This window comes from Daphnia pulex, chromosome 12, assembly GCF_021134715.1.
Source record: "Daphnia pulex isolate KAP4 chromosome 12, ASM2113471v1".
NCBI classification, from domain to species: domain Eukaryota; kingdom Metazoa; phylum Arthropoda; class Branchiopoda; order Diplostraca; family Daphniidae; genus Daphnia; species Daphnia pulex.
Window position 1 is genome coordinate 197,807 of NC_060028.1, and position 24,445 is coordinate 222,251.

The 24,445-nt window shown below is 39.8% G+C and overlaps 3 protein-coding genes and 1 long non-coding RNA gene across 8 annotated transcripts; 2 read left to right on the top strand and 2 right to left on the bottom strand.

Moving 5' to 3' along the window:
* The first annotated feature begins 1,882 nt into the window (after window positions 1-1,882).
* Window positions 1,883-4,444, top strand: LOC124208903. Its single transcript, XM_046606763.1, has one exon. It carries the CDS (start codon window positions 2,051-2,053, stop codon window positions 4,121-4,123), a length of 2,073 nt encoding a protein of 690 aa, XP_046462719.1. The 5' UTR covers window positions 1,883-2,050; the 3' UTR covers window positions 4,124-4,444.
* A 4,800-nt stretch (window positions 4,445-9,244) lies between these two features.
* Window positions 9,245-11,189, bottom strand: LOC124208912. 5 transcript variants are annotated; one of them, XR_006880705.1, is made up of 5 exons: window positions 11,065-11,189; window positions 10,656-10,967; window positions 10,425-10,546; window positions 10,032-10,252; window positions 9,245-9,952 (listed from the first exon to the last, which is right to left on the bottom strand). It is a non-coding gene; the product is annotated as an uncharacterized LOC124208912 (long non-coding RNA). The 5 variants fall into 5 exon arrangements; XR_006880702.1 differs by having other exon boundaries at window positions 10,764-10,967; window positions 11,065-11,185; XR_006880703.1 differs by having other exon boundaries at window positions 10,764-10,906; window positions 10,968-11,183.
* Window positions 11,190-11,635: 446 nt separating this feature from the next.
* LOC124208913 lies at window positions 11,636-20,452 on the top strand. Its single transcript, XM_046606775.1, has 2 exons — window positions 11,636-17,779; window positions 17,874-20,452. Exons 1-2 carry the CDS (start codon window positions 11,912-11,914, stop codon window positions 17,913-17,915), a joined length of 5,910 nt encoding a protein of 1,969 aa, XP_046462731.1. The 5' UTR covers window positions 11,636-11,911; the 3' UTR covers window positions 17,916-20,452.
* Window positions 20,453-21,667: 1,215 nt separating this feature from the next.
* LOC124208914 lies at window positions 21,668-23,212 on the bottom strand. Its single transcript, XM_046606776.1, has 4 exons — window positions 22,609-23,212; window positions 22,373-22,542; window positions 22,050-22,309; window positions 21,668-21,989 (listed from the first exon to the last, which is right to left on the bottom strand). Exons 1-4 carry the CDS (start codon window positions 22,759-22,761, stop codon window positions 21,892-21,894), a joined length of 681 nt encoding a protein of 226 aa, XP_046462732.1. The 5' UTR covers window positions 22,762-23,212; the 3' UTR covers window positions 21,668-21,891.
* Between the last annotated feature and the right edge of the window lie 1,233 nt (window positions 23,213-24,445).

Here is a 24,445-nt window from a genome sequence, read left to right on the forward strand (position 1 = left end):
TCGATTGGAGTGATTGACGATTGGTCGATTATTGGATGAAACGCGACGACCGCCCGTCACCTGTTAGAAAAAGGAGCCAACCCCAACATCCAATCCGCCAAGGACGGCACAAATCCCTTGGAATCGGCTGTCCCCTGTCGAATCTGGAAAATAAAACCGTCGACAAAATACTGAACGTTATAAAGGGGGAGATAAAGTTGTTGACTATACGCACTTGAAAATAATTATCTTGAATCAAGCCATGAAATCAAGTAGCGCTTGCGAAATAAAGGCCTTTGAATCGCTGTTGCGACCTTTGTCCAACACTATCAACACCCAGATGAAAATAGACTGTTCCAAATAATAAACGTAAAATAAATGATTTTCCTGTATAAAACCCAACACAAGTGCGGCCGTCGAGTCGAGTCGGAAACGAACGAATAAAAAAGGAATATTGGAAACATTCAAACTCTGATTGATCTTACTCCAATCGTCAGCTGCCCATCTTATCAATCGCTTTTGTGCAGAACGTCAATCACAAGCACAAGCACAAATTTCTCAAAACATTTACGGTTTTCGGAAAGTAGTCGTCATGTCACCTTTCAACGGCAGCAAACAACCAAAAGGGCCACGGAGATCAAGCTAAAAATACCAAGCAAAAATCCTGGAGAAATTGACGGATGTTGAGAATAAAAATGAACCTGAAATGTCAGAGCTCTCCGGCCACATCAAATAAAAGGAATAAGAAATCTAACCTTTCCATTCTTCCTTTAGGATTGGACCACTAGGCGAGTCATTTGCTACAGCGTGTTGTGATGATGAAATTCAATAACTTATTCATCTTCAAGTTGGGCATGTGACCCAACAGCAAATCCAAATTCCCTTGTAATTTCCATTCAAACGAGTTGATTGACTAGCTGCATAAGCCTTTTAAGGAATATTTTTACGGTCAAAGGTTTTTTCTAAACAGATTAGATAACCCAAAGTTTCCCCCCCCCCCAAAAAAAAAGAAAAATCAAGTAGACTCTCTTACTTGCTTTTTAGTCTCCTTTTCCTGTATGACTGTTGCATCGCTTGGTGAACTGTCCATCAGTGAAAATTGGAAACACGGAAGAAGCCAAAGAGACCAGCCATTGGCCATCCCCAGACACGCCACTGTTTATTAGCCGAGTAATAGCCTGACACTTGTAGCCGTGTCGGTCCACCCTGGATCAGTTGGGACTTTTGTCAACTGAGTCATTTAGTCCAGGCAGGAATAGAGTCGTCCAATGTTGGCTTCCGTCGAATTTGAAGAAATGACCGCAAGAACTTTTGTTTCCAGATTTCTTGTTAAAGATGAATCACCATCAAACTAATATGAAATATAAAGACGATACAAATGGTTAGTTTTCACTCAAAATTCGATACAAATAAATCACAATCTCAACAATGTAGCAATTAAGGTAAAGATGTTAAGTCATATGACTCATGATTTTTTCGTGTGTGTGAGAACAGACGACTCTAACTATAGGAGGGGGTAGGCCTCCTCCCCACCCATTCCTTCCACTCCAAAAATTGACTCCTTCCCACCCCCGGCAAAAATCCGACAGATCCCTTCCCTCAATCCAAACCGCAAAAACAAAACAAAAGAAAACAAAAATCGGTTTAATCGACAGGGCTCACGAACCGCTGAACGGATCGCGATATTTTTTTGTCATAATGTCCGTCCCAACACGATTAACTACGCCCACCCACCACAGACAGGATCAAGATACAAAATGGCACGAAACCCGCAAATTATCCGAAAAATGGGTTCTAATACCACGCCCCAGGACCCTCTTGGAAGCCAAGAAAGGGAATAATTATCTTATCTAATTCTTTCACGGTGTGATGGGATAACACCTAAAGCTGCGTTAATAATATGATTTTCAGTTGCAGTAGGAGCAGTGTAACGCCAAACTTGATACCGTGCTTTCTTACTTTGGTGTTTATTCTTTCGTGCCGACGTGAAGAAAAGACACTTGACATCATCGTTAATTTTGTATTGCGTGCGGTTGCATTTTCTTTTCTTATTCGTGATTTTAATTCAACTATGATATTGTCATGGGAGACATTTGTTTGGATCGTCGGCAGATTTTTGGGTTCTATAGGACTGTTGGTTTGCATTACGATGTTGGTAGTGATATTACTTTACATTTCCTATCCAAATATACTTGGAATTCTTAAGCGTTACATGCCCAAATACGCCAGTAGACTTGATAATTTCACCAAATTCTTTACCGTAAAACTAATTGAAAAGTTAGCGTCCCAGTCTGGCATATTTGGAGTCCAGTCCAAGCAAAAGATCCTCTACGTACCGAATGCCGACCAACAGCCTCCATCGTCAAATTACAATCTGAACAAGAGCAACAGTTTCGATGAAATATCTCAAGATGCCCTTTCTCAACATCTTCTGAGCAAGGAAACGGCCAATTTGATCGATCAGTTAAATAGCGATGGATCATCGAAAGAGTTCGACAAAACAATGCACGACATGCTGCGCTACTTGAAGGATTTCAAAAAGAAAGCCAACATCACCGAGTTTGAAATTTATCAAAGTAGCATGCACTGGTTATCCGATCGGTTAGGTATTCACCACACTTTCATCGTTTTCCAAACGGACGGTGGAACTGAAAAAGAGTACTGGTGGTCGCTGGAGAAGAACACCAAATACATCGTCATGCAGAGATCACGAAACCAGGTCGCAGTCGTCAGCAGGTTCATGAGAAAAAATCGAAAAAACGTTAAATGTATCGGTGAAAACCCAATTAAAGGCCACGGCACCATGGCCGAGCTCTTGACAACGCTGTGGGCGTTCAACATTACGGAAAAGTATCACGTCGTCAAAGCCAACTGTCAGACGTTTGTTCAATTCATAGAGAAAGCCTACCAAAAGTCATCCGATTTCGTAAACAATCAAATCGCGTCGTTTGAATCAGCGGTGCCCTATTCTACTTCTCTTTCCAACCAAAAAATCGACCCAATCATTAATTTGCTAACCAAATTTCCAGAGTGGCCGCCATTATTTGCCATCGTTTACCTGGGAGATGCGGTTCTGCTCGAAAACTTTTTATGCAATGACAAAAACACGAAATACACCGACGTTGACTTCGTCGCTTACGACACCACTGTACTACAGCTGGCCATACTTTTGTCTAAAATCAAAATGGTCGAGATTTTACTACGAAATCCGAATTTCAAAAAAGAGATCCTTATTACTCGGCTACTTCAGAACGAAGATCCAGATATCCCTTGGAAAGGTATGAGTTTACTTCATACGGCCGCAGCCTTCACGGGCGATACGAAAATCATCGATTTACTATTTAAACATCAAAAAGTCAATAAAGACACGGACGCATCGGGAAGAAATGCCCTGCACATCGCGGCCGTGGCATCCAACGTCACCACCGTCAACCATTTGCTCAAAAACTGTCATTTAGATCCCAATGCTCGTGACAACAGCGGCCTGACTCCACTTCACTTGGCAGCACGACACACAGACAACAGCAACATCATCGACTTACTCCTCAAAGCTAAAAAGACACAGGAAACTGACAGGGGCCTCGATGATGATGACTCTCAAGGAAGAACGGCCCTCCACCACGCCGTCATTGGCTCGAACGTGACGGCCACTCGCCGCCTGATAGAAAAAGGAGCCAACCCCATTCAAGCCGACAGGCACGGCACAACTCCGTTGGATTTGGCGGTACAACAAGCGAAAGACATGGAGATCATCAATTTGTTCCTGGAAAATAAAACCGTCTATAAAGAACTCAAAGTAAAGGGCGGAGATAGAGTTTTCAACTTTAAAAACCCCAATGCTGCTGGATTGAGCAATGAAATCGAGCAACGCTTGCGCAGCAAAGGGATCATCAGGAAACTACCTATACCTCCTGAAGCTAATTCCGAAACCAATCCACAAACGAATCCCGAAATCAATCATGGAAATAATGGAGAAGAAAATGGTGGAGAAAATAACGCAAGAAAAAACAAGCCCTGTAAAAATACAGAAATTCTCCCGACAGACAATAAGGATAAAAAAACGAAGAATAATGAGATGTGGGGAATGACATCGCAGGTAAAGATCGACCAATGTACTGCAAAAAGGCCTTTGAGTGTGTGTTAAGTGTTACGACCGAGTCCAACATATCCCATCAGATTGAAGGCTTACGCTTCTATAGCCACGCACAAAAGCGAAGCGTAGCTACATTTTCTTGGTAGTATTGCAACATCACAGTCTAATTAAGTCTTTGAATTTGTCCTGTAGCTACATCGACACCCACTCAACCACAAAATCCTGTAGCTACCTGTACCTGTACCCCACATGGAAATCCACTTTCAGATATTGCTTGTTTTGCATTTGTAAAAGAAATCCCCCCACTCTAAAATAGTCCCGTGCCAGTTCAAATTGGTTTGTCGATTACAAATACACACAAATTTATAGTTACGGTATTTTCGTTATATTTTCGAGTCGCCTTTTACAAAGGATGTGACCTTCAAATCGAAATGGAAACGAGCGAATAAACACGAACATGGGAATAATTCAAACTCTTAATCGCATTTGATTTGAAAGCGTTTGAAGAATTAAAGGTGATCATACCAAGAAGTTCTTGGTGTTTTTCGAATAGAGGTTCCAAAAACATTTTTAGTCGACAACAGGTTGATGAGAAAAACTTGGATTCTACTGGCCGTTTCGTTAGTAACAAAGTGGGCGCACGTAATATCGTTTCGGAGACCATTCGTCAGATATTCATTCCATTCGCAAGGAAAATCATCAGTCACTAGGCAAACGAAGGGAGAAAACATGAAATATCTCCCACCGAATTTTCTATAATCATTCGCTAATCATGAGCACTGGATGGAGTCTTGCGTCAAGCGCAACTTTGAAACGTCGAAAGAAAGTTGTGTTCAAGTAGTCGAAACGGGGTAAAGTACTAGCCAAAACGTTCAAAAGGCAAGATTAACAATGATATAAAGATAAAAAACTGAAAAAAAAAAAACTGAAAATGAAAATAAGATAAAAAGCTAATCAATCCCGCAAACAAGTCAATACGACACCCTTTGGCTTTTTTCATGCAACACCATAGGCAGAAACAATGTGTGCTTGTACAATTCCCACCAGGATAAATTTATTGTGTTCGTCATTCGCCCCCCACCCCTCACGCCCACATTCTGACAGGTCACCCACAAGAAACGATACTTGTTTAAAGTTTACTGTTTGACGTTGTGAAGTACAACGACCACAGTGCAAGGCAAAGACTCTAATTTTACGAACAAGATTAGAAACAAAAACAACTTGTCGGGCGATAGCAAAGTAAAATAAGAAATGAAACCAACGACACAATAGCACCATGTCACTTTTCACACAAAGCTGCCTGATATCAAACGGTAGTTCGAGGGGTTGGAGTGTTTTAAGCGGTTTTAAGATAAAAAAATCAAACTTTTTAAATTTTCAACACATTCAATGATCATTATTATCTGAGCGATCATGATTGTTTCAAAACTGAAGCGAAAATATAATTAAACTTTCCTGAATCACGAGATTCTCGATTCAAGTACGGTCATACATTTTATCTGACCCCGTTTTCCACAAGGAATGATGAAAACCTATAATAAATCTATCTTGCACATCGGAATGGCGAAAATAAAACCACAAGTTCCACAAAACAAAAGAAACAAACAACAATTTACAGGCCCAACAATCTCTTATCCTTCGATTCCCATTGGTTAGTGGCCAAACGTCAGCCATCATAGATTTTTCTGAGGATAAAGAAAATGGTTTCTGCAACTTTAAATTTGAACCGGCGTAACTACTATCGCACCCACCTCCTCACTATCAAGATAGCTCAGCTTTTACAGACAACAAATGAATACTTGTTTTTATAACGAACACATCGGCACCGTGCGAGCAGGCAATGAACTACTTCTAAGTTCACTCGTTGTGCCTAGAACGAAACTTGTTCCAACTGGGAACTGGGCAAGGATTTACATCACTACATACCACTACTTATCTCAAGAGACGTCAGCTATGTTTGACTGATTTAGCATATAATGAAGCAATAATTCTTTAAAGAAGAACCAAAGTAAATAAGATGATACAAGTTAAACTAAAACCTAGCCGAACACGTAAATACTGAGGTGCAAAAATTGCGCATACCCTATTGAAACTTCCACGTGCAGGGGATGATCGTTAACTTGCCGTTTAACTACGAATAAAAATGAACAATTAAAACTGACTTTGAGGATGTAACTTGCATGAAATACGGTTTGGGTTTCCACACCTTGGCTGGCACACTGGTTTTTACTTCCTACCTTGGTGCAGGCTGTTTCATCTGTCCGCCCACACATCAGCAAAGAGTTGGGAGATTGGGCCAACCATTTTCTTCATCCAGATCGCAGTGCTCAAGATGTTGCTTCACCAATAGAACCTGTTGGTCAAAGAAATAAAGCAAATCGCATATGAATCATTGGCTAAACTATTACACAAGTTCAGTCAGCACATCACCAATGAAAATATAATCAAACAAGAAATAACTATAAGAATCTTCCATATGGCTGAGAACACGTTTACCTTTGTGATAAGATGCACATAACATGAATAAGTCTACAGAGAAGAAAACATTAATTAATCACTGAAGTATCAAATAAATGACGACAAACGAAAATCGCCTGTAACCTTATTTTGACGGCGTGGCAATTCAATTTAAATGAATTTGCGTGCATAGAGCATCACCTGTTCGTGGCAAAAGTGAAAATAACTTTGTCTGCTGACATCAAGTCAATGGTCAATTTGGTCACGAAAACTACGTAAACGAACTCAGGATATAGAAAATCACACGAAATCAGCGTAACAAAAATCAAACCACACATTTCTGTTCCAAGGATTTAAGTTCATTTATAAATAGTTTAGCAGTTTAAATCGTCAAACGAGCCTCCGCACTCCAGAACGACAGAGAACCGTCTGATATTTTTGCCGCCCACCATTGGTAAAAAGAAAAGAAAGAAGAGGAGTGGTAAGCAAATGGTCGGCCATCTTGGATTCATTTCATCTCTCTTCCTCCACATTTAAAAACAAATGACGATCGTTCCTTTCCATTTTGACAGGGCGCCAACCCGAGCCTTTTATGAATGAAGAAAAATATGCAAATGATGAAATAGCCAGTTAGTAAAGTTAAAGTTTAGTTCATAGTAACACATAGTCGCAGTCGGAGACGATCGTGAAAATAATAAAGAAATTGTATTTGAATAATGATAACGAAATACACGCCAACCACATTGAATAAGCACATACAATCAAATGATAACCAAGATAGTTCAAATTACTTCCATCCAGGCTGTGGCTACGCATCTCTAGTCAGGATAACCCAAACAAGTTGGCACGGTCTGCCCAATCGTTAACATTCTTCACAAACATTTTGAATTACCTACTTATACAATGGTGACGTACTCTCTAACTACTTGGCACATGTCTAATAAAGAAATGCATAGAAGCTTCCAGTATTCCGACTATTAAAATTGTGTATACATAAATTATAATAAAAATGCGAGTAAAATAAAATTTAAAAAATCTACTTATCCATCAAACCTAGAACGTTGATAAAAGTGCATTCAACTTTTTCATGGTATGATAACACCAGATGACTTACCAATCAAGGCTTTGAAATAAATTGCCAGTTTCAAGCGTCCTCTAGCTTACAAGGCTTAAAGTTCACTTGATCTCATTGCATAGAGAAATGCATGGCACACGCCTTCGTGTTCAAATAGATTTATTAGTTGGAATGAGGAATGAAAAATTACCTTCACCCAAATATAACAGAAATTGCCCAAAATAAACGCCAGAGTTTGGTCTTGTCGACGAATAACGGAGATGAACCATTGCAGGAACGGTTGAACTGGAACACTTAAGTGTTTCAGAACTTTACTTCAGCCGAGAGTTGTTGCATCTTCTTCCATACAGTCTGCTCAAAAATAAAGAAAATGACAACGTTGTTTACAAAAACAAATTTAAAAATTTGATTCTGTGAGATGCCATACCGTCATCACACAGCAGTGTAAGTCGCCTGTCTTGTTGCATGTTGCGCTGCTTGATTTAGTACTGCTACTTGAAATAAACTGCAAAAGCATAATGTTTTCGGCTGTGGTGAAAACTGCAGGAACTGTACTACTTCCGCTTTCGTGAACCTGAGGAGTCAAACAAGTCCACCGAATATGATGTAAAACATGAATAAATATAGCGTTGAAAATACAATAATTTTTTCGCACTGATGACGCTAGAGAAAGTAAATAAAGTTGAAGTGCTACGACAAGCTTCAGAGATGGAAAAGTTTAGTGTGATCAAAGTTTCTGTGTCAGTCTGTATGACATTCTTTTTGCTTGATTACTGACTGATGAAACTTGCTGGCTCACTGGTGAGTGGTGATCACCTTGACGCGTTCATACGCATATTGTTCGACAAAATTTTGAAAATTAAGGCGAATAAAGTATCTTTAAGGGAAACAAAAATGTAATAAGAGTTATAAAGCCTTCTTGTATAGCAATATGGATTGAATAATTACTCTTGTTGTGTTTCTGCATGAGGTGAGCCTGATGGCGAGTACATTGTTAGAAACTTTGCCTGAGAAACTCTCGAGACCTTTCATCAATCTGCAACAATCTTTGCAACATCTGTCCAGAAACTGATAGACAGGATGTGAAACTGAATGTGTCCCAGCAAGGAACTCTGGTCCAATCGAAGAGCCCGGAATCGATCCTACTCACCGACCAATCGTTTGAAAAGGCAGTTGCAAACGGTTGCAAACAAAAGTAAATTAATGGTTACACTCCCATACTGGTTACTAAGATAAGCCTTGATCTTTCAAAATGAATAAATTAGTTGAGCTACGCAGTCCGCTTAAACTACTAACTAGAAGAAAAACGAAATCCATATAATGGAATGGAACAGGTATTAATCAATTTTTCTGATTGGAAGGTTAGAAGACGCCGCGGGCACTTCGTCGAGGAAGGATGTCGAGGAAGGATGTCGAGGAGGATGTCGAGGAGGATGTCGAGGAAGGATGCAACAGCAGAGTCGTTCATTACCTTATTGAAAATTTAAAGATTTGAAATTGTCAACGAAAAATATCAAAGAAACCGCTGAATTAATACCACTTGATTCACTTGTTGAAATCACAATAATATTCGCCTCGGATAAAGATGTGCCGGTTGCTATAAAACATGCTGTGAGAAGTCAGAAAGGAACGAGATGAGATGAATTCAAATTTACTTTATTTAATTTTTAATTTTCTTTCCCGCGTTACATAGAACATAACACCAGACAGACTATTTCTTTGGCTATTTTTCTACTATACCATACTGAGGTTTGAAGAGATAAAATGAACAATGCGCTGAACAAACAATGTGGCATCCATCTTAAGGCATGAGCAACGCTAAAAATTGAAGTAATTATAATCTTAATTATTACTGCAATTCTTCAATAGGCATATTATTGTTTCTTTGTTCATTCGCTCTGACTTCTTTCATGATAACACTCGTATTATCAACTCCAGGTGGCGGTTTAAAGAACTTATAAAAAAACCAACACAACATGGAACACAACATGGAACACAACATGAAAATAAAATCGAACGTCTTCGAAATCCAACCAGGGACTTGGAGACTAAAGGCTTTCTCATACCTACACAGGGTGGCAAAATGTTCACAATTCTTAATCAGCACATTGTAAAACATGATGGGATGCTGGTTATCCCTGAGAAACTCCCGAGCCCTTTTAACAACATCGTCAGGTGTATTGATGACCAATTTTTTTTTTCTGGCAAACTCGTCATGATTGTTCACTCGACACCCGTGTTGGTCACACAGGGTTTGCATGGTCTTCTCTACAAGTTTAGTAACACTAAACGGCAACCGTATACCAAACCACGTAAACCACTTTGGGGTATCAACGCCTATAGTGATTCTGCCAAAATGAAATTAATAAGGCAGTTAAAATACCGTGGTGAAAGCTCGTCAAACAATAAATATTCGCCAGTTCATACCTGTTACAAATTTCCTTGGGAATAATTTCTCCACTTACAGATGCACTTTCAGTGCAGACAGCAAAATGACAGTACACAAGCCATTGCCACGGGCGATAATTAATAAACTTGGACGGCACAAATAAACGCAGGAAAAACCAGAGGAAAAACCGGCGAAATGCAATGAGATCACCCTTGGTGGCAATGATTTCGTCACATGAAACGTAGTCCATGGCGATGCCCTGGGAAAAATATTAACATTTGTCAAACGATTACCAACATGTGATGGAATTACAAAATTGCAAAGGTGAATCGACCGGAATCGACACTTATACTTGCCAATTGTATACCGGTAAATAACACAAACGCTATGAAATGAGATGAGAGGGAGCTGGGAGCGTGTTTACTACATACCTGTTGGTTGCTGATGTGGAGGCCGAGTGACGGTGACTTAATCAATTCTTTAGGTCAAATGTATAGGGTTGAAACTGAAGCGGCTGTTGACTGTAAAGGTATCGTCCTCACCGCTGCTAATCCTATAGTGAAAGTTATTATTGACACAGTCGGAAATTGTTCGTCTACTGATGCAATCTCAGCCACACGATACACACAAGACTGTTGTGGTTGCTCCCTAGTATACTTTACCTAAATCGGTCAGAGCATCAACAGTTTTTAATGGTGCTGCAAAGTGGCCCTCAGGTTAGGGTGGGGGGGGGGGGGGGTGACATGGAGACGACAGCAAACGGCAAATACCTTTTCGGGAAAAGCAAACTAGGAGTCAAGCACTGGTCACACGCATCAAGGCTGTCATAGTCGTAACAATTTCATCGGGTTTTGATCCGTTTTTCCCCGCCATGGAGAAGTGGAAGGCATCCAGCACTGCTATATCTTGACTGCTGTTTGTTGGATTTTCGGATGCACAAGATATAAAGAATAACTTATTCTCTTATGAATTACCTATAAACATGTTGATTAGCGAAAAATTATTATGAAGAAATAAAGGTGAATTTATTGGGCAAGATGCGTTTTGTCTGGAACGTGATAGAAAACTAACCGTTTGTCTGAACTTGTACTGCGTAGTGATACCCGTTTCCGTTCTTTAGCAACAAGGGAGTGAAGTGATAGCGTCTTTGGCTCGTCTGGGCCAATGTAAACGAGACGTAGGTGTTACCTGGAGCTTTTTATAGAACTGCCCGGAACGGTTAGCCTATTTGTTTTTGTTTTTAGAAGCATGGAATAGAGGACAGAGTGCTCGCCAACCGTCCGGATGAGATAAACAGCACGGTTGACCATTAAATCTGAAACCCAAAATAGCTTTTATTACGGGACTGAGCGCAGTATATAGAACGGAATGGTATATAGTCTTCAAAGCACTTTTCCGTGTGATGTCCAGTTATGTCAACAGCATCATAAAACCAATCTAAGAAAGCTCAACATCGGCCTTTCGATTTGGTTGGAATCAGCGTTACTGCGTGATAATAATAAGTAACTCGTTCAACCGTTCAGACTATACAACCTTTTGAGAGCAGCAGGTCTTTGTCTACAACCATTTCTTCGCGACGGAAAGCCAATCGTTCTTCACATCACAGTTTCTTAAAATAGAGACACGTTACACGTCAGCATACATGAAACGCCCAGAGAAGCTGTATAGTCATCTGAACGCGGGACTTGAACGGGAAAAGCCACTTCGGTTTCACCCCTACTAAGGAGTGGCAGCTAAATTTTAGACGCGACACATTTTATTTCGCAACACTCGCCAGCGTTTTTCAGGTTAAAACGCATCAAGAAAAACACCACGGCAACAGTTACATCTCAACAGTGTTGTTAAACGAAAGCAACAATTTTGGCGGGAATAGGCTAGTCCAGAAATTGGCAGAAAACAGCCAGCCCAACCGAAATATATGGACAACATTTCGCTACTTGGAATCTTTAAGGGTGAGCTTATTGAGCTTTTCTTCTTACCTTCTGTCGACGAAAATCCCACGAATGGCGATCACAAAATACCCGAGCGTGAACTATTTCAATATTTACTCAAACAAAATACACAATCATCCATTCTAAGAGAAATCGACCACGAATCCAAGATAATCGAAGTGGAAACTGATCGGCAAAGGGGTAAGTCTATTAAAAATGAACCTTTCCACACTTTCGTCATCTTCAAAACTGAAAAAGTCTGGTGGTCCTTAGAAAAGACCGCGAAAGACGCAGTCGTTTTGCAACGATTCCGCGACAAAAATGAAGTCAAGAACAAGTTTAAAGAAACTGAAATTCTTGCCGAAAAACTGGAGGGAAAAGGTTGCATGAGAGAGTTGTTAACATTTTTATGGATTCACATGATTATAGATGTCAAATACCAACGTCATTTATCTCGCTGCGAGTCATTCATCCCGTTGATTATGAGAAAAATCACGAAAATCGGTTACAAATACGAGAAAGATTTCACTTATTCTACTTTGTCTGCTGAAGAAAAGAACCCCGAATTATCAGATTTAATGGATTTCCTTTTAAATGTTTCCGATTGGCATCCGCTTGTCGTTGCAACTTATTTGGGAGACACGGTATTACTCGACAGATTAAAGCAAGACGGAAAGTACAACATCAACGGCGTGTACAACAACTTGACTCTGCTCAACCTGGCCATTCTTTTTGATAAAACTGAAATGGTTCAACATTTCCTACAAAAAACCAACGCCGATCCCACTAGATGCGACGAAAAAGGAAGGAACGCACTTCACACGGTGGCCAAATTCAACCGGGAAAAGGAAATTGTTAACTCATTATTAAAAGTTAAGAAAATTAATATCGATCAATGTGATGCAACTGGAACGACAGCCCTCAATCACGCAATCATTGCATCCAACACCACAGTCGTTCGTTACTTATTACATTACGGCGCAAATCCCAAAAAACAGGACCAGATTGGCCGTTGGCCACTTAATGTGGCGGCATCCTACGCCACAGACCCGATAATCATCGATCTATTACTTGATAATAAGGAAATAATTGACGTTGATGATTGCGACAAATTCGGCGTTACCGCCCTTCATCACGCCGCCATGGCGTCAAATAATAAAATGGCAAGTCACCTGTTGGCAAAGGGCGCCGACATCAACCGACGTGACAAGCACGGTGTTACTCCACTTCACGTGGCTGCATTCTTTGCAAAGGACATGAAATTGATCGATTTGTTTCTTGACAATAAAAAGGTTGATCTACACTATTGCGACGAACTTGGGCAAAATGTCATCGCCTACGCCCAGAAAAACACCTACGGAATGCGAAAAGAAATTATTGATCGCGTGAGTAAAATAGACTACGGAGTAATCAAAGAATACAGTTTAATGAAAATGGCCAAGTCTGAAATGCACACCCCCATCTGGAAAAGAATCGTTTGTTTTTGCCAGCACCTTTCAGCCTTAATCGCTCCACTTATGAAAAACTACAAATTAAAACTTTTCTACGTTCCTTTTTCCGACCTCAAACCCGGAAAGGGCATCGAAATATCTGAATCTGTGTTGATTCGGAACATAGCCGACAAAAGAAGTATTAAACAAGTGAATATTTCCAAGTCTGAAATATGTAATACAACGAAACTTTTAGGTGACCTCAATGTCCATTTAAACATCACACAACTTAAAATTTGCCAAAGTAATGGCAACAATTCGGTGGCGAATTTAATTAAAGCTTTTCACTCTTTCATCATTTTTCGAACGACCAGTGACAAGGACGGAGTACACTGGTGGTCTTTGGACAAGAAGGCGGATTACATCGTCCTGCAACGATCCCGCAACAAGGACGCCGTCAAAAACAAGTTTGGGAGCCAAGAGCGAAAGAATGTCAAATGCAATATTCAAGACTTGGTAGAAAAATGTTCAATCAAGGACCTTTTAACAATCCTTTGGATCCATCAAGTCATGCAAGAATTCAACCTAAACAAAAGTTCAAACAGTCAATCCTTCGTCACTTTTGTCAGCAAAGCCATCACGGTGAGAGACAACAAGGAACATCAAAGTGACGAAACGTTGGATTTAATTCAAACTCTTTCATCAGGTGTATCTAAATGGCATCCATTATTCCTTCCCATTTATTTAGAAAATACCAACCTGTTTGGCAGAATCAAGGAATTGACAAATTGCGACTATTTCAATGACAAACTCAGCCCGCTAAACTTGGCAATTGCAATTCCTTGCGAGGCAAAAATGATTCGACATCTTTTAGAAAAAGACGATCCCACGAATCGCGATGTGTCGGGGAGAAATGCACTTGAAATAGCAGCCATCTACGCAGAAAACACGGAGGTATTGGATTTACTCTTAACACACGAAAACGTGAAAATTGGCGGATGCGACGAATCCTGGAGAACTGCCCTACATTTCGCCGCCGCTTCATCCAATGCCATCGCTGCCGGACGTTTAATCGAAAGGGGCGCAGATCCCAACCTATTGGACAGCCATGGCCGTTGTCCACTTCATCTGGCGGCATTCTTTGCCAAGGACATTGACATCGTCGATGTTTTTCTCAACGACAAGCAAGTTCGAGTCAATTCGTTGGACAATGATGGGAGAAATGCGCTTTACTACGCCGAATACAACCAGCACGGACTAACCAAAGAGATTGTCAATCGTTTGAAGGAAAACGGCATCGCTGAAAAAAAAAGGTCTACTAGCAACAATGCTCCTCCACTTGAAGTTGGGATTCAGGAATATTCCAATCCAGAATTGGATAAATTTCTTACTCATGGAAAAGTGGAGAGCAAAAATGGCGGCAAACGCAAAAAAAAACTATCTGATCCACTTCATACGGCAACACAGCAATCCTGTAAGAGTACGCATATCCTATTAGGCAAATCTGTCAATTCATATAAAAAACAAATAAAAAAAACATTAAACATTTTCTTTGTAAGCGTTCTGGCAACATTTTGTTTTGCCTACATGAACAAATCAGAAATTGTACGTCTCATTGCAACGTTATCACCCAACACGTTTATTGCCATTTTTGAAGACCAGTCAAAGCAGTTAGTCTTTAAAACGAATGCAAACCAACGCTCAAGTTGGTCGGATTACCTTTTCAAGACCAAACCATACAACGGATTCTCTGATAATTCATATTCAATGACCATCAAAGATGAATTAAATAGTGACGATAGAGCGTCAAAAATGATCGGCGAATGGCTGAGCTATTTTTATGATCATACCATCACCATCATTGAATGGCTATTAACACAAGAATGTGGCTTGCTTGTGTTGTGCGTTGCAGTGTGTTTTGTAATGTTTCAATGGCAATTTAATTTCAATGGCAAAGGTTTGTTTGGTGGAAAGTACAAGAAAATGTGGCTCTTCGTGCCCGAAGCTGATAAAAAACCTAAAGAGAAACACGAAATATCGGAAGCAGCGCTCTTTCGATTTTTACTCAACGAAGAAACTTTGCAACAATTCGGTGAAGCTGAAATACCCGAAATGCTGGGAATTTTAAAAGACATAGACAAGAATTCAAAAATCACTCAAGTCGAAACCCACCAAAGCAGCATGGGCCCAGCGACAGATTTTCTGCAGGCATTTCACGTGTTCATCGTCTTCAAAACGACAAGTGAAATAGACGGAGAGTATTGGTACTCTTTAGAAAAGAACACGAAACACATCGTCTTGCAACAATCGCGCAACAAAGAAGACGTCAAGGACAAGTTGGAAGGCGAACCACGAAAACGAGTGAAACTCATTCGAGAAGATTTGGAAGGAAAAGGTTCAATCAAGGATCTGTTTGCAATACTTTTGAAGCATGAAGTCATTCAAGAACTCTACAATGTCGCGGGATCCAACTGTCAGTCCTTTGTCTCTTTCACCAGCAAACAAATGACTGCTGAAAAGGGATACAAGTACAAGGGTTACAAATACCTCGCATCTTATGAAAGGACATGCAATAACCAATACACCCAAAATTTGCAACTCATAAATTCCTTAACGGGTGTGACCGGGTGGCCCCCTTTATTCATTTTCGTTTATTTGGAAAACACTTATGGTTTTGATAAAGTGATGAGGAATGGCAAGTACGACATCAACGCCCTCCACGGGGGAATCACTCCGCTCCAATTTGCGATTAGGTTGGATAAAACCAACATGGTCAAACATCTTCTAAAAGATCCAATCAATGCCGATCCAACAACGCGCGACAGTAAATTCGGGTGGAATGCACTTCACGTGGCAGTAACGTACACATTGAAAACAGAGATCATTGATTTGCTATTAGCTCATCCCAAAGTCAACGTTGACGATGTAGACGGAGATGGACTAGCGGCTCTACATCGGGCCGCTTTGGTTTCCAACGTCATCGCTGTTAAAAAATTATTAGAAAAAGGAGCCAATCCCAACATTGGCGACAAATGGGGTTATTCTCCTCTTCATGTAGCAGCTTCTTTCGGAAAGAGAACAGAGATCATCGATCTAATCCTTCAAGCTCAAAATCACGTTGACGACGACAAAGCTCCAGATGGATCAACTGCACTTCATTACGCCGCCATGGAATCCAATGAAATCACAGCTGAGCATTTGATCGAAAAGGGCGCTGATCTCTATTGCCGAAACAATAATGGCGATACTCCACTTCACGTGGCTGTAGCCGGTGCAAAGGACATGCAAATCATCGACTTTTTCTTACGAAAAATGAAAGATAAAGACATGTTGTACCAGTACATTAAAGCTGGCAAACTTTTATATCACGCCTACAGCAACAAGAACTTACTAGGAGCGGAAATTGCTGCTCGGTTGAAGGCAATCGATAGGATACAAAAACCTCAAAGTTGGGCTGACAAAATACTTGAGGTAGGCCTACTCCGACGCCGTGTCTTCGCGAAGTGCGTCAAGCTTTTACTTGAGTTCTTCAAGGAAAAGGAAGTCACAAATTCTTCCTCTTGTTTTACGCCACTGGATCGCCTCCAAATAGAAAACGCAAAGAATGACCAAGAAATTGATGAAAATCTGAAAGAAGGAAAATTCGACATCAACAGCCGCGATCAAAATGGAGACACTCCTCTTTTTTGGGCAATACGCGCAAACAAAGTGGAAAAGGTTAAAATTTTGCTGGAAAGAGGTGCCGATCCTACCAAACTGAACAACGAAGGCCTCACTCCGTTTCAAGTGGCAGTGACACAAAATAAACACTCGGAGATTCTAGACTTACTTCTGGAAGACGAAGATGTTGACATCAATGACGGTGGCATATCTGGATACACTCTTCTTCATTGGGCAATGGCAACATCCAACGTGACTGTCGTTGACTTCCTGTTATCAAGAGGAGCGAACCCCAACGTCGCTGGCCAAAATGGAGCCACTCCGCTTCATATGGCGGCCTATTGTGCAGACAAAACCGACGTTCTCGACCTGATCCTGAAAACGAAACAAGTCGACATCAACCGTCGTGACAAAAATGGCCAAACTGCTCTTCATTATGCAGTTAGAGGATACAGAGTGGATAATGTTGGCTACTTGCTGGAAAACGGAGCCAATCCCGCCATTCGCGACGAGAATGGCTACACTCCTGTTCATCTGGTAGCAGCGGCAGTCAATAAAGACTCGGCTATTCTCGACTTATTTCGGTCAAATGGAAAAAAAACTGAGATTGATGAAAGGGACAACGCAGAAGACTTGGGCATCGTAGAACTACCGCCGAGTCAGAAAGACGCGGCCAATGTCGACTCCTTGGACAACAGTGGAGTACAGCAACATATCCAGGGGCAAAGTGAAGAAATGTCCAGTCCTTTGCAAGACGCCACGCAAGTAATAAGAAATTCAAACTCAGGCATGCAGAGCTCAACAGATTAGAATAACTAAATCATTTTCTTTTTATTTCCGGTCCATCCCTGGTATATAGATCGGCAAACCCTGCGACGAATCCAAGTTGAAATCCCCTTAGGAGACGTTCGACGGTCAGCATTCACAATATTAAATACTAAATAAATATGCAGTAAATAACAAATGCGGAACGCTTTATACTTTTACACTTAAAATTAAATTTCAGCTTAAATCCATACCGTCACAGCAGTGTAATTCGCCTGCCAATTGTATGTTGTTGTGGTGTTGGGTTCATTACTTGATTCTGCTTGAGATATTACTTTATTAGCTTCGAATATTACTTTAGCCAGCTTCAAAATAGGACAGATAGACAAATGGAAAAGTAATTTTTTCATATTACACTGTTTAATTTAAGTATACGATAACATGGCTATTTTAAACGTTAAATTTCCTAATCATTTTAGCTGTTTATTTTAGCTGTTGATTTTATCTTTTTGATCGCTTCATCTTCTTTTCCAACGGACAGTGATCAGCGACTAACTCCTTGGCAATCAAATAGTCAACAAACGGTCGTAATCTCCCTTTGAGTTAAAACATGCAAAAACGATGCACACAATTGAAATTTCCGAGTTATTGAAATTGTTATCTCAATTGCGACAACCGAAGGCAATAATGCCATGGTTTATACGCAAAACGGAACGCAAAGGGACTGAGTGAGAAAATGTTTGGCAGATTACATCAAAAAGAAAAATCAGCAATAAAAAAAAAAAAATTTCAATTTTACAACGACAAACCCTAATGCTGAATTAAGCAATAAAATCGAGCACCGCTTGCGAAATAAAGAAAGGAAACGTAAAATCACCAGGAAACGTTAAATACCCTAACAACAATAAAAAAACGTTAAGCGAAGGCAAAATTCGATTTAACCTACTATCCACACCAATAGTGATAGCATTAAGCAAATTAAGCTGTTTTGTCAAATAGACGGCTACAGCCAAAGCCTCGCTTTATGTTCTCCCTGTAATATTTCAATATTGCAGTTTAATCAGCTCTTGAATTTGTATTGTTGACACATGTACCACGACATTGCCTGCACCCACATAACAAATGGTTTCATAGATTCCACCTTCTAAATCTGGCAAAGAAATTCACTTGGTCAGAAACCCATTCAGTTCAAATTGGCATATGTTCAATTACACAGTTACCCAACGCTTCAAAACCAGATCTTTATTATAACGATCTTTTAATGCCATATCGGGAAGGCTGAGTAATCCTCCAAGGGATTCCGGATTCGTGTTTAAAGTATCGAAACGTCGATAGAAAGTGGTGTCAAAATGGAGACAAGTATACTAGGGCAACGCATATCAAAAGTCAGATTAGCGCAAGCAAGGAGATTATTTATCCTGTCGTCTAACGCAACCCCAATGTGGCTTGAAAAAACGGTTGGTACACAAGGTTAAAAGGTTGGCACGCTGGGAATAATGTCGTAACCAAAGAAATAAAGAGGCGCATGCTACATGAAATGCAACAGCGTTCACGTTAGTAAAGATAATCAATCCAACAAACAGGTCAAAATACACTTTTCCACAATAGACTTGCCCGTCAAGTAAACATTTCGACATTAGGTTCTCAAGAAACGATAAATATTAAATAATGTTCACGCGTTCAAAGGTGTAAAGTGTAGCGACCGAAGATCAAGGAAGGGACTGAATTTTATACGACTGGACACTTGAGAAAAGAGAAAGAAAAAAATTCAACCATTAACGATAACGACATCACTAGACAAAGAAAAGTGCCTGAAGTACAACAGTCAAACGTAATTATGTAACGATTTTTGATATTAACTGATCTCGAGTGCCTTTTACTTTTACCACCAACGTCATAACTTATTACCTAATTAGATATAGCCACTGCCGTATTTCTTTGGGCAAGTCGGAAACTTTGATAAATCATCACTTATCAAACTTTTCTAGGTTGGTGTTGACTTAATGAAGTCGGAAACTCAGCGGTAACTGTATTAGTTGTATCAAGATAAGTTTCGAGAGAAAGACACTTTTGTAAAAAAAGCAACTTGAAAGAAATGCTGTCAAGTATAAGACTTTTCAAATCAAAATGTTTTATCGTTTTCAAAAAAATGTTGGAATGAAATTAATTCTATACAGTCAATTTCATACTGGAATCAAAATTTGGAGCAACTGCGAGACACGCAATCCTTCCTGGAGGTGAGGGATCGCCGCACTATCGACTACGGCGCATTTCGTACCAAACTCTGAGCTGACAGCAGCCACGGACGGATGGCAAGAGTTGAAAGAGAAATTGAAATATTTTTTTCTAAACACGACCGCATTAAAAAAATTCTAGGCAATTCCAAGAAATCCAGTAAAAAGGAAATTAAACTAAAACGCCACAACGACAACATTTAGATGACACATATTACTTGAATAACGCATCTTCAAAATGGGAGGGATAGACGCATGAAAGGTAATTTTTTCAAATTACATTACTGTTTAATTAAAGTATCCGATTAAAAAGCTATTCAAAATGCGGTCAAATTTTCTAATCATTTTATATTGTTGATCGCTGGTCGTTTCAACTTCTTTTCCAACGAACAGCGAACTCGGCAATCAAACAGTCAAACTCACCAAACGGCAATGCAAAGTTAAATTGAAATTTCCGAATTATGGAAATTGTTCCTTTACGACATCCAAAGAAAAAACGCCATGGATTGCACAAAACGGAACGCAAATGGACTGAAATGGAAAACATGAACCCAATTGCATCACAACGAAAAATCGTCCGTTATGCAATTGCCATCAGCAGCTAACCAAATTCGACGTGATAGTGTTGAAAGATAATGTACCGATACCAAGCAAGCAAGAGAAGTGAAACTATGCGCCCAGATCAAAGCTGCGAATCACCAGAAAGATTATAACGCGGCCAATAACATACTACGCCATCTGACAAATACATGATTGATTACTGATAGTGGGACGACTCATTCAAAGAGTCGCTTGGGGAAAGGTGGAAAAAAATCTCTTACTTGCATTTCGTCTTCACTTGGTCCGACGATTGTCCGTTCTGCGTGTTGCTGTCCATCGGCATTTGCATTTGCAAATGAGAAGAGTTCCTCAGATGCCAGACGAAATCATCAACCCGCCATGTGGAGGCTACAGCTGTTTCAATCCACACTGTAAATCACTTTGTGCTTTGTTTGCTAGGGATCCGCCGATTGCACGTCCGTCATGAGGCAGAAATGTCCGAGCGGAAGAAAATTAAAATCTACTCCTGAACTTAACTGAGAATCATCTCTCACCTGGAAACAAGATGCTCACGTTCACCTCATCAATTTGTTTCTTCAATCGTGGGGCGAATTTACGTCCTCTGGCTCACTGGCTGACACCGTTTCAATCAACTGGAAATTAAGAAGAACAGAGAAAATAACATGGTCACTGAGAACACAGGAGAAAAGAAACCAACGTCACCACAAAATGAAAAACACGCATCTGCTGCACTCCATAACGATAAGTCGAAAGATTTTGTGACAACAGACAACGCCCACAACCATTAACCGGAAGAAAACGAAAGAAGTGGTAAGCAAATCGTCGGCCATAATCAAATTTCATCTCTCTACCTCCTTGGCACCTGTTAGTCGTCCCCTCCCTTTCCAATCGTTACGTGAAATTTAAAATCCATGAAAAGGCCGACTAAAGTAAAGGCGTTTACCCAAGGCTTCCACGGACGGGGGAAGAAAAGGAACAAGTCTAAATAATAAGGAACAGAAATTCGTCAAATAGTGCTGCAATCAAAGTTTACGAAATCGAATCAATCTGTCGAGGAAGGTTATTTAGATAATTCAAATGGATAACAGCTCGGTTATATGTCTGAAAATATTAGGATCGTGTATTTGAAATAATGGAAATGGCATACACATCCCAACTACAGAAATTTTAAAAATTATTGCCATTACCGAATTGTTGCTAAATATTTAAATAACAAATCTCGATAAATATTAAATAACTAACTAAAACGAATTTCATGATTAGTTTAAAAACGCAGACAAGGCTGTTCTAATAAGATTACTTTAATAAGTTAAACTTTTAGCGTTTGGCCGAGCAGACACTGAAGGGGAAGGGATTCGGGGTGCAGCTCACGACGAAAAAAGTCGCCTGAAAAGTTTTCACTTCCGTTTTGGTTTCTGTCATTCAAATAAATGACAGTGAGACCAATTTTTTAAATTAAAAATAATTCATTTTACCTGTTTTAAATGTCGTGAATGTCACGGTGCCCTTGTTGAACACATTGGCGAGGGAAAGAGCAGAGAAAAAGATGCGCTGTTGATGATGAAGCTGCTGCTGTTGAAGTTTCGCTTCGTCTTGGTAGAGACTTGGGTGAATGACTGGGCTCTTGTTCCGACTGCTCGACGAGTACATGGGGTAAGTTGAATGGAGTCCAGGGTAGAGATTCGATGGATAACGTCCAGAGTGTGGCAGCACGGCCAATGGTGTCACTTCCATACTTTTAATGAATATGAAATCAAAATTAGAAAGAAATAATTTCATTGAAAATGTCAATAGTTACCCGAGAGTTTTGGTAGGAGAGAATTGTTTGTGGTAAAACGAGTTCCTGAAGGCCAAGTCTACGGCCTCGTCAATATCGTCGTCAAACGTCAAAATCTCGGGTCTGTCGAATTCGAAATTACGGCGGCGACGGCAAGCGGTGGTGACGTTGACCAATTTAGCACAAATGCTCTAGACATAATTAAAGTTAAAAGAATGTTAATTTAACAAAGAGATAATACAAAAAAATTGGGTTACCTTTTCTGTTGATGTTACAGTCACCGTTGAAACGCTGGTGACAAAAGAAGTGGCGTCTTTACCGAAATCTTTTTTGAAAAAAGCTTCCACCGATCCAACGAAGAGAATCCCAGCCCAGCAGACAATTAAAGTCAATGGAATTTGCATGGTCATGGCGGAATAAGTTGAGCGTACAGCTGAGAGACTTGGCTTCTTCTGTGACTTACCTGTCGTCTCCTCACTCCTTTTATACGTTTGCCACCACGTACAGAATCTAGGTAATAACAATTAGGCGGGCACGAGCGAGAATTTTTATGTCCGTCTAGTCGTCAAATAGTAAACCGCTAGTAAACAAACGAATCGGACTAATTTGAAGGATGCCCCCCGACCGGAAGTATTATTCCTGAATGACTGACGGAACTAAAACATCACCGCAGTTTGCAAGTTCTTGACTGAAAACGTCTAGGAAATCCCCAAGTATTTAACGACTGCGCTGCTATGGTAACCATGTCTTTATTCTATAACATTTTTCTGTTTACAAAATACTGAAACAGTCGGCACTGCCACTACTATTAACTTAATAGGGTATTTAATTTAATTGTTTGGCAGAAAAGAATTATTGGCGAAAATTGAGTTCAAACTTCAAAGACTGAGTAAAGTTTGTTACTAAGAAAAAATAAATTCCATAACGGTGGAATTTGGTTGAGTATGAAATTCTTCGAACTGACCTAACATTTTCAAATGTAATTTAATATTACTAGAAAGAAATATTTAGAAAATGTAGGAAATTAAGTATCGATATGATGTTTTCAGCTGACTGGAATTTATGACTAGTCCCCGCCTATCAGATTTAATGTAAAAGCGGAAGAGGTTAGTGATTTACTGCGGCAACAGGAATTTTCTTACGTGGGTTTTTCCATACATTTGAAAGTACAGTTGATTTTACGCCTAGAGCTGCGAGTTCATTCACATAAGAAGATGTAGCGAACACAATTAGGCCACCTGTCTCTAGAGATAACTAGTCAACTAGACTGAATAACACCACTAGCTATATTCTAAAGCACCAATAATTCTATTCAAATAAAAGTTGAACTAGAAAAACATGACTTTAATACATTTAGTCAATACGGTAATATTAATGCACCTGAATTCTGACTTAGCAACACACTCCTTAATTAAGCGTTGAAAATATAATAATTTTTTCACACTGATGACCCTAGAGAATGAAAACGATGACGTGCACTACGACAAGCTTAATAGATGGAAAACTTCAACGCCCAAAAATGTTAACAAAGTTGTCTGTGAATATCAAATGATAGTAAAGGCAGACCGAGGTTAAAAAGCTGTTTTAAATCTCTGTTTTTGCTTAAATTCTAGGAGTGACTTACTAAATAGTAAATATCCTACCACTCTACCAGTGATTGCCTAAGATTAAAATAAAACGTTAGCGCTAATGTGATATGATCTACAAATCATTATCTGAGAGGAGACTACTCCCGTCTTTTCATTATCCTATTAGACTTTGAAAACGTTTGAATAAGAATAAAAAGTTGAACATATTTACTTGTAGTTCAGGCAGCAATATAAGAGGCCATTTGAGAAGTAAATCGCTGTGTCTCAAATGGCTGGATAAATCCATCGGCAAATACATCACACCTTGATGGGTTTGACTATCTGTTATCGGCAAAGAAGTGAAGAAATTGATGAAAGCCAATTTTGAAATCCTTCAGTAATAATAAGCTGTTAGTCCATTAGAAAGTAATTTCGATAGAGCCCTTCCATCCGGATAATCAGGGGATTTAGAAAAGGTCATCCGGCAACTTCAGCTAAATTAAGAACAACTGATTCTCTCTTCTAA

Excerpts from the sequence above, each read along its gene's own strand:
- LOC124208914 (XM_046606776.1), bottom strand. The coding sequence starts at position 22,761 with ATGACCATGCAAATTCCATTGACTTTAATTGTCTGCTGGGCTGGGATT. Across the intron at positions 22,310-22,372 it reads TCTCCTACCAAAACTCTCGG|TATGGAAGTGACACCATTGG; the intron begins GTAACTATTGAC and ends ATTCATTAAAAG. Across the intron at positions 21,990-22,049 it reads ATTCACGACATTTAAAACAG|AAACCAAAACGGAAGTGAAA; the intron begins GTAAAATGAATT and ends TTTGAATGACAG.
- LOC124208913 (XM_046606775.1), top strand. The coding sequence starts at position 11,912 with ATGGACAACATTTCGCTACTTGGAATCTTTAAGGGTGAGCTTATTGAG. Across the intron at positions 17,780-17,873 it reads CTTTGCAAGACGCCACGCAA|ATCGGCAAACCCTGCGACGA; the intron begins GTAATAAGAAAT and ends CCTGGTATATAG.
- LOC124208903 (XM_046606763.1), top strand. The coding sequence starts at position 2,051 with ATGATATTGTCATGGGAGACATTTGTTTGGATCGTCGGCAGATTTTTG.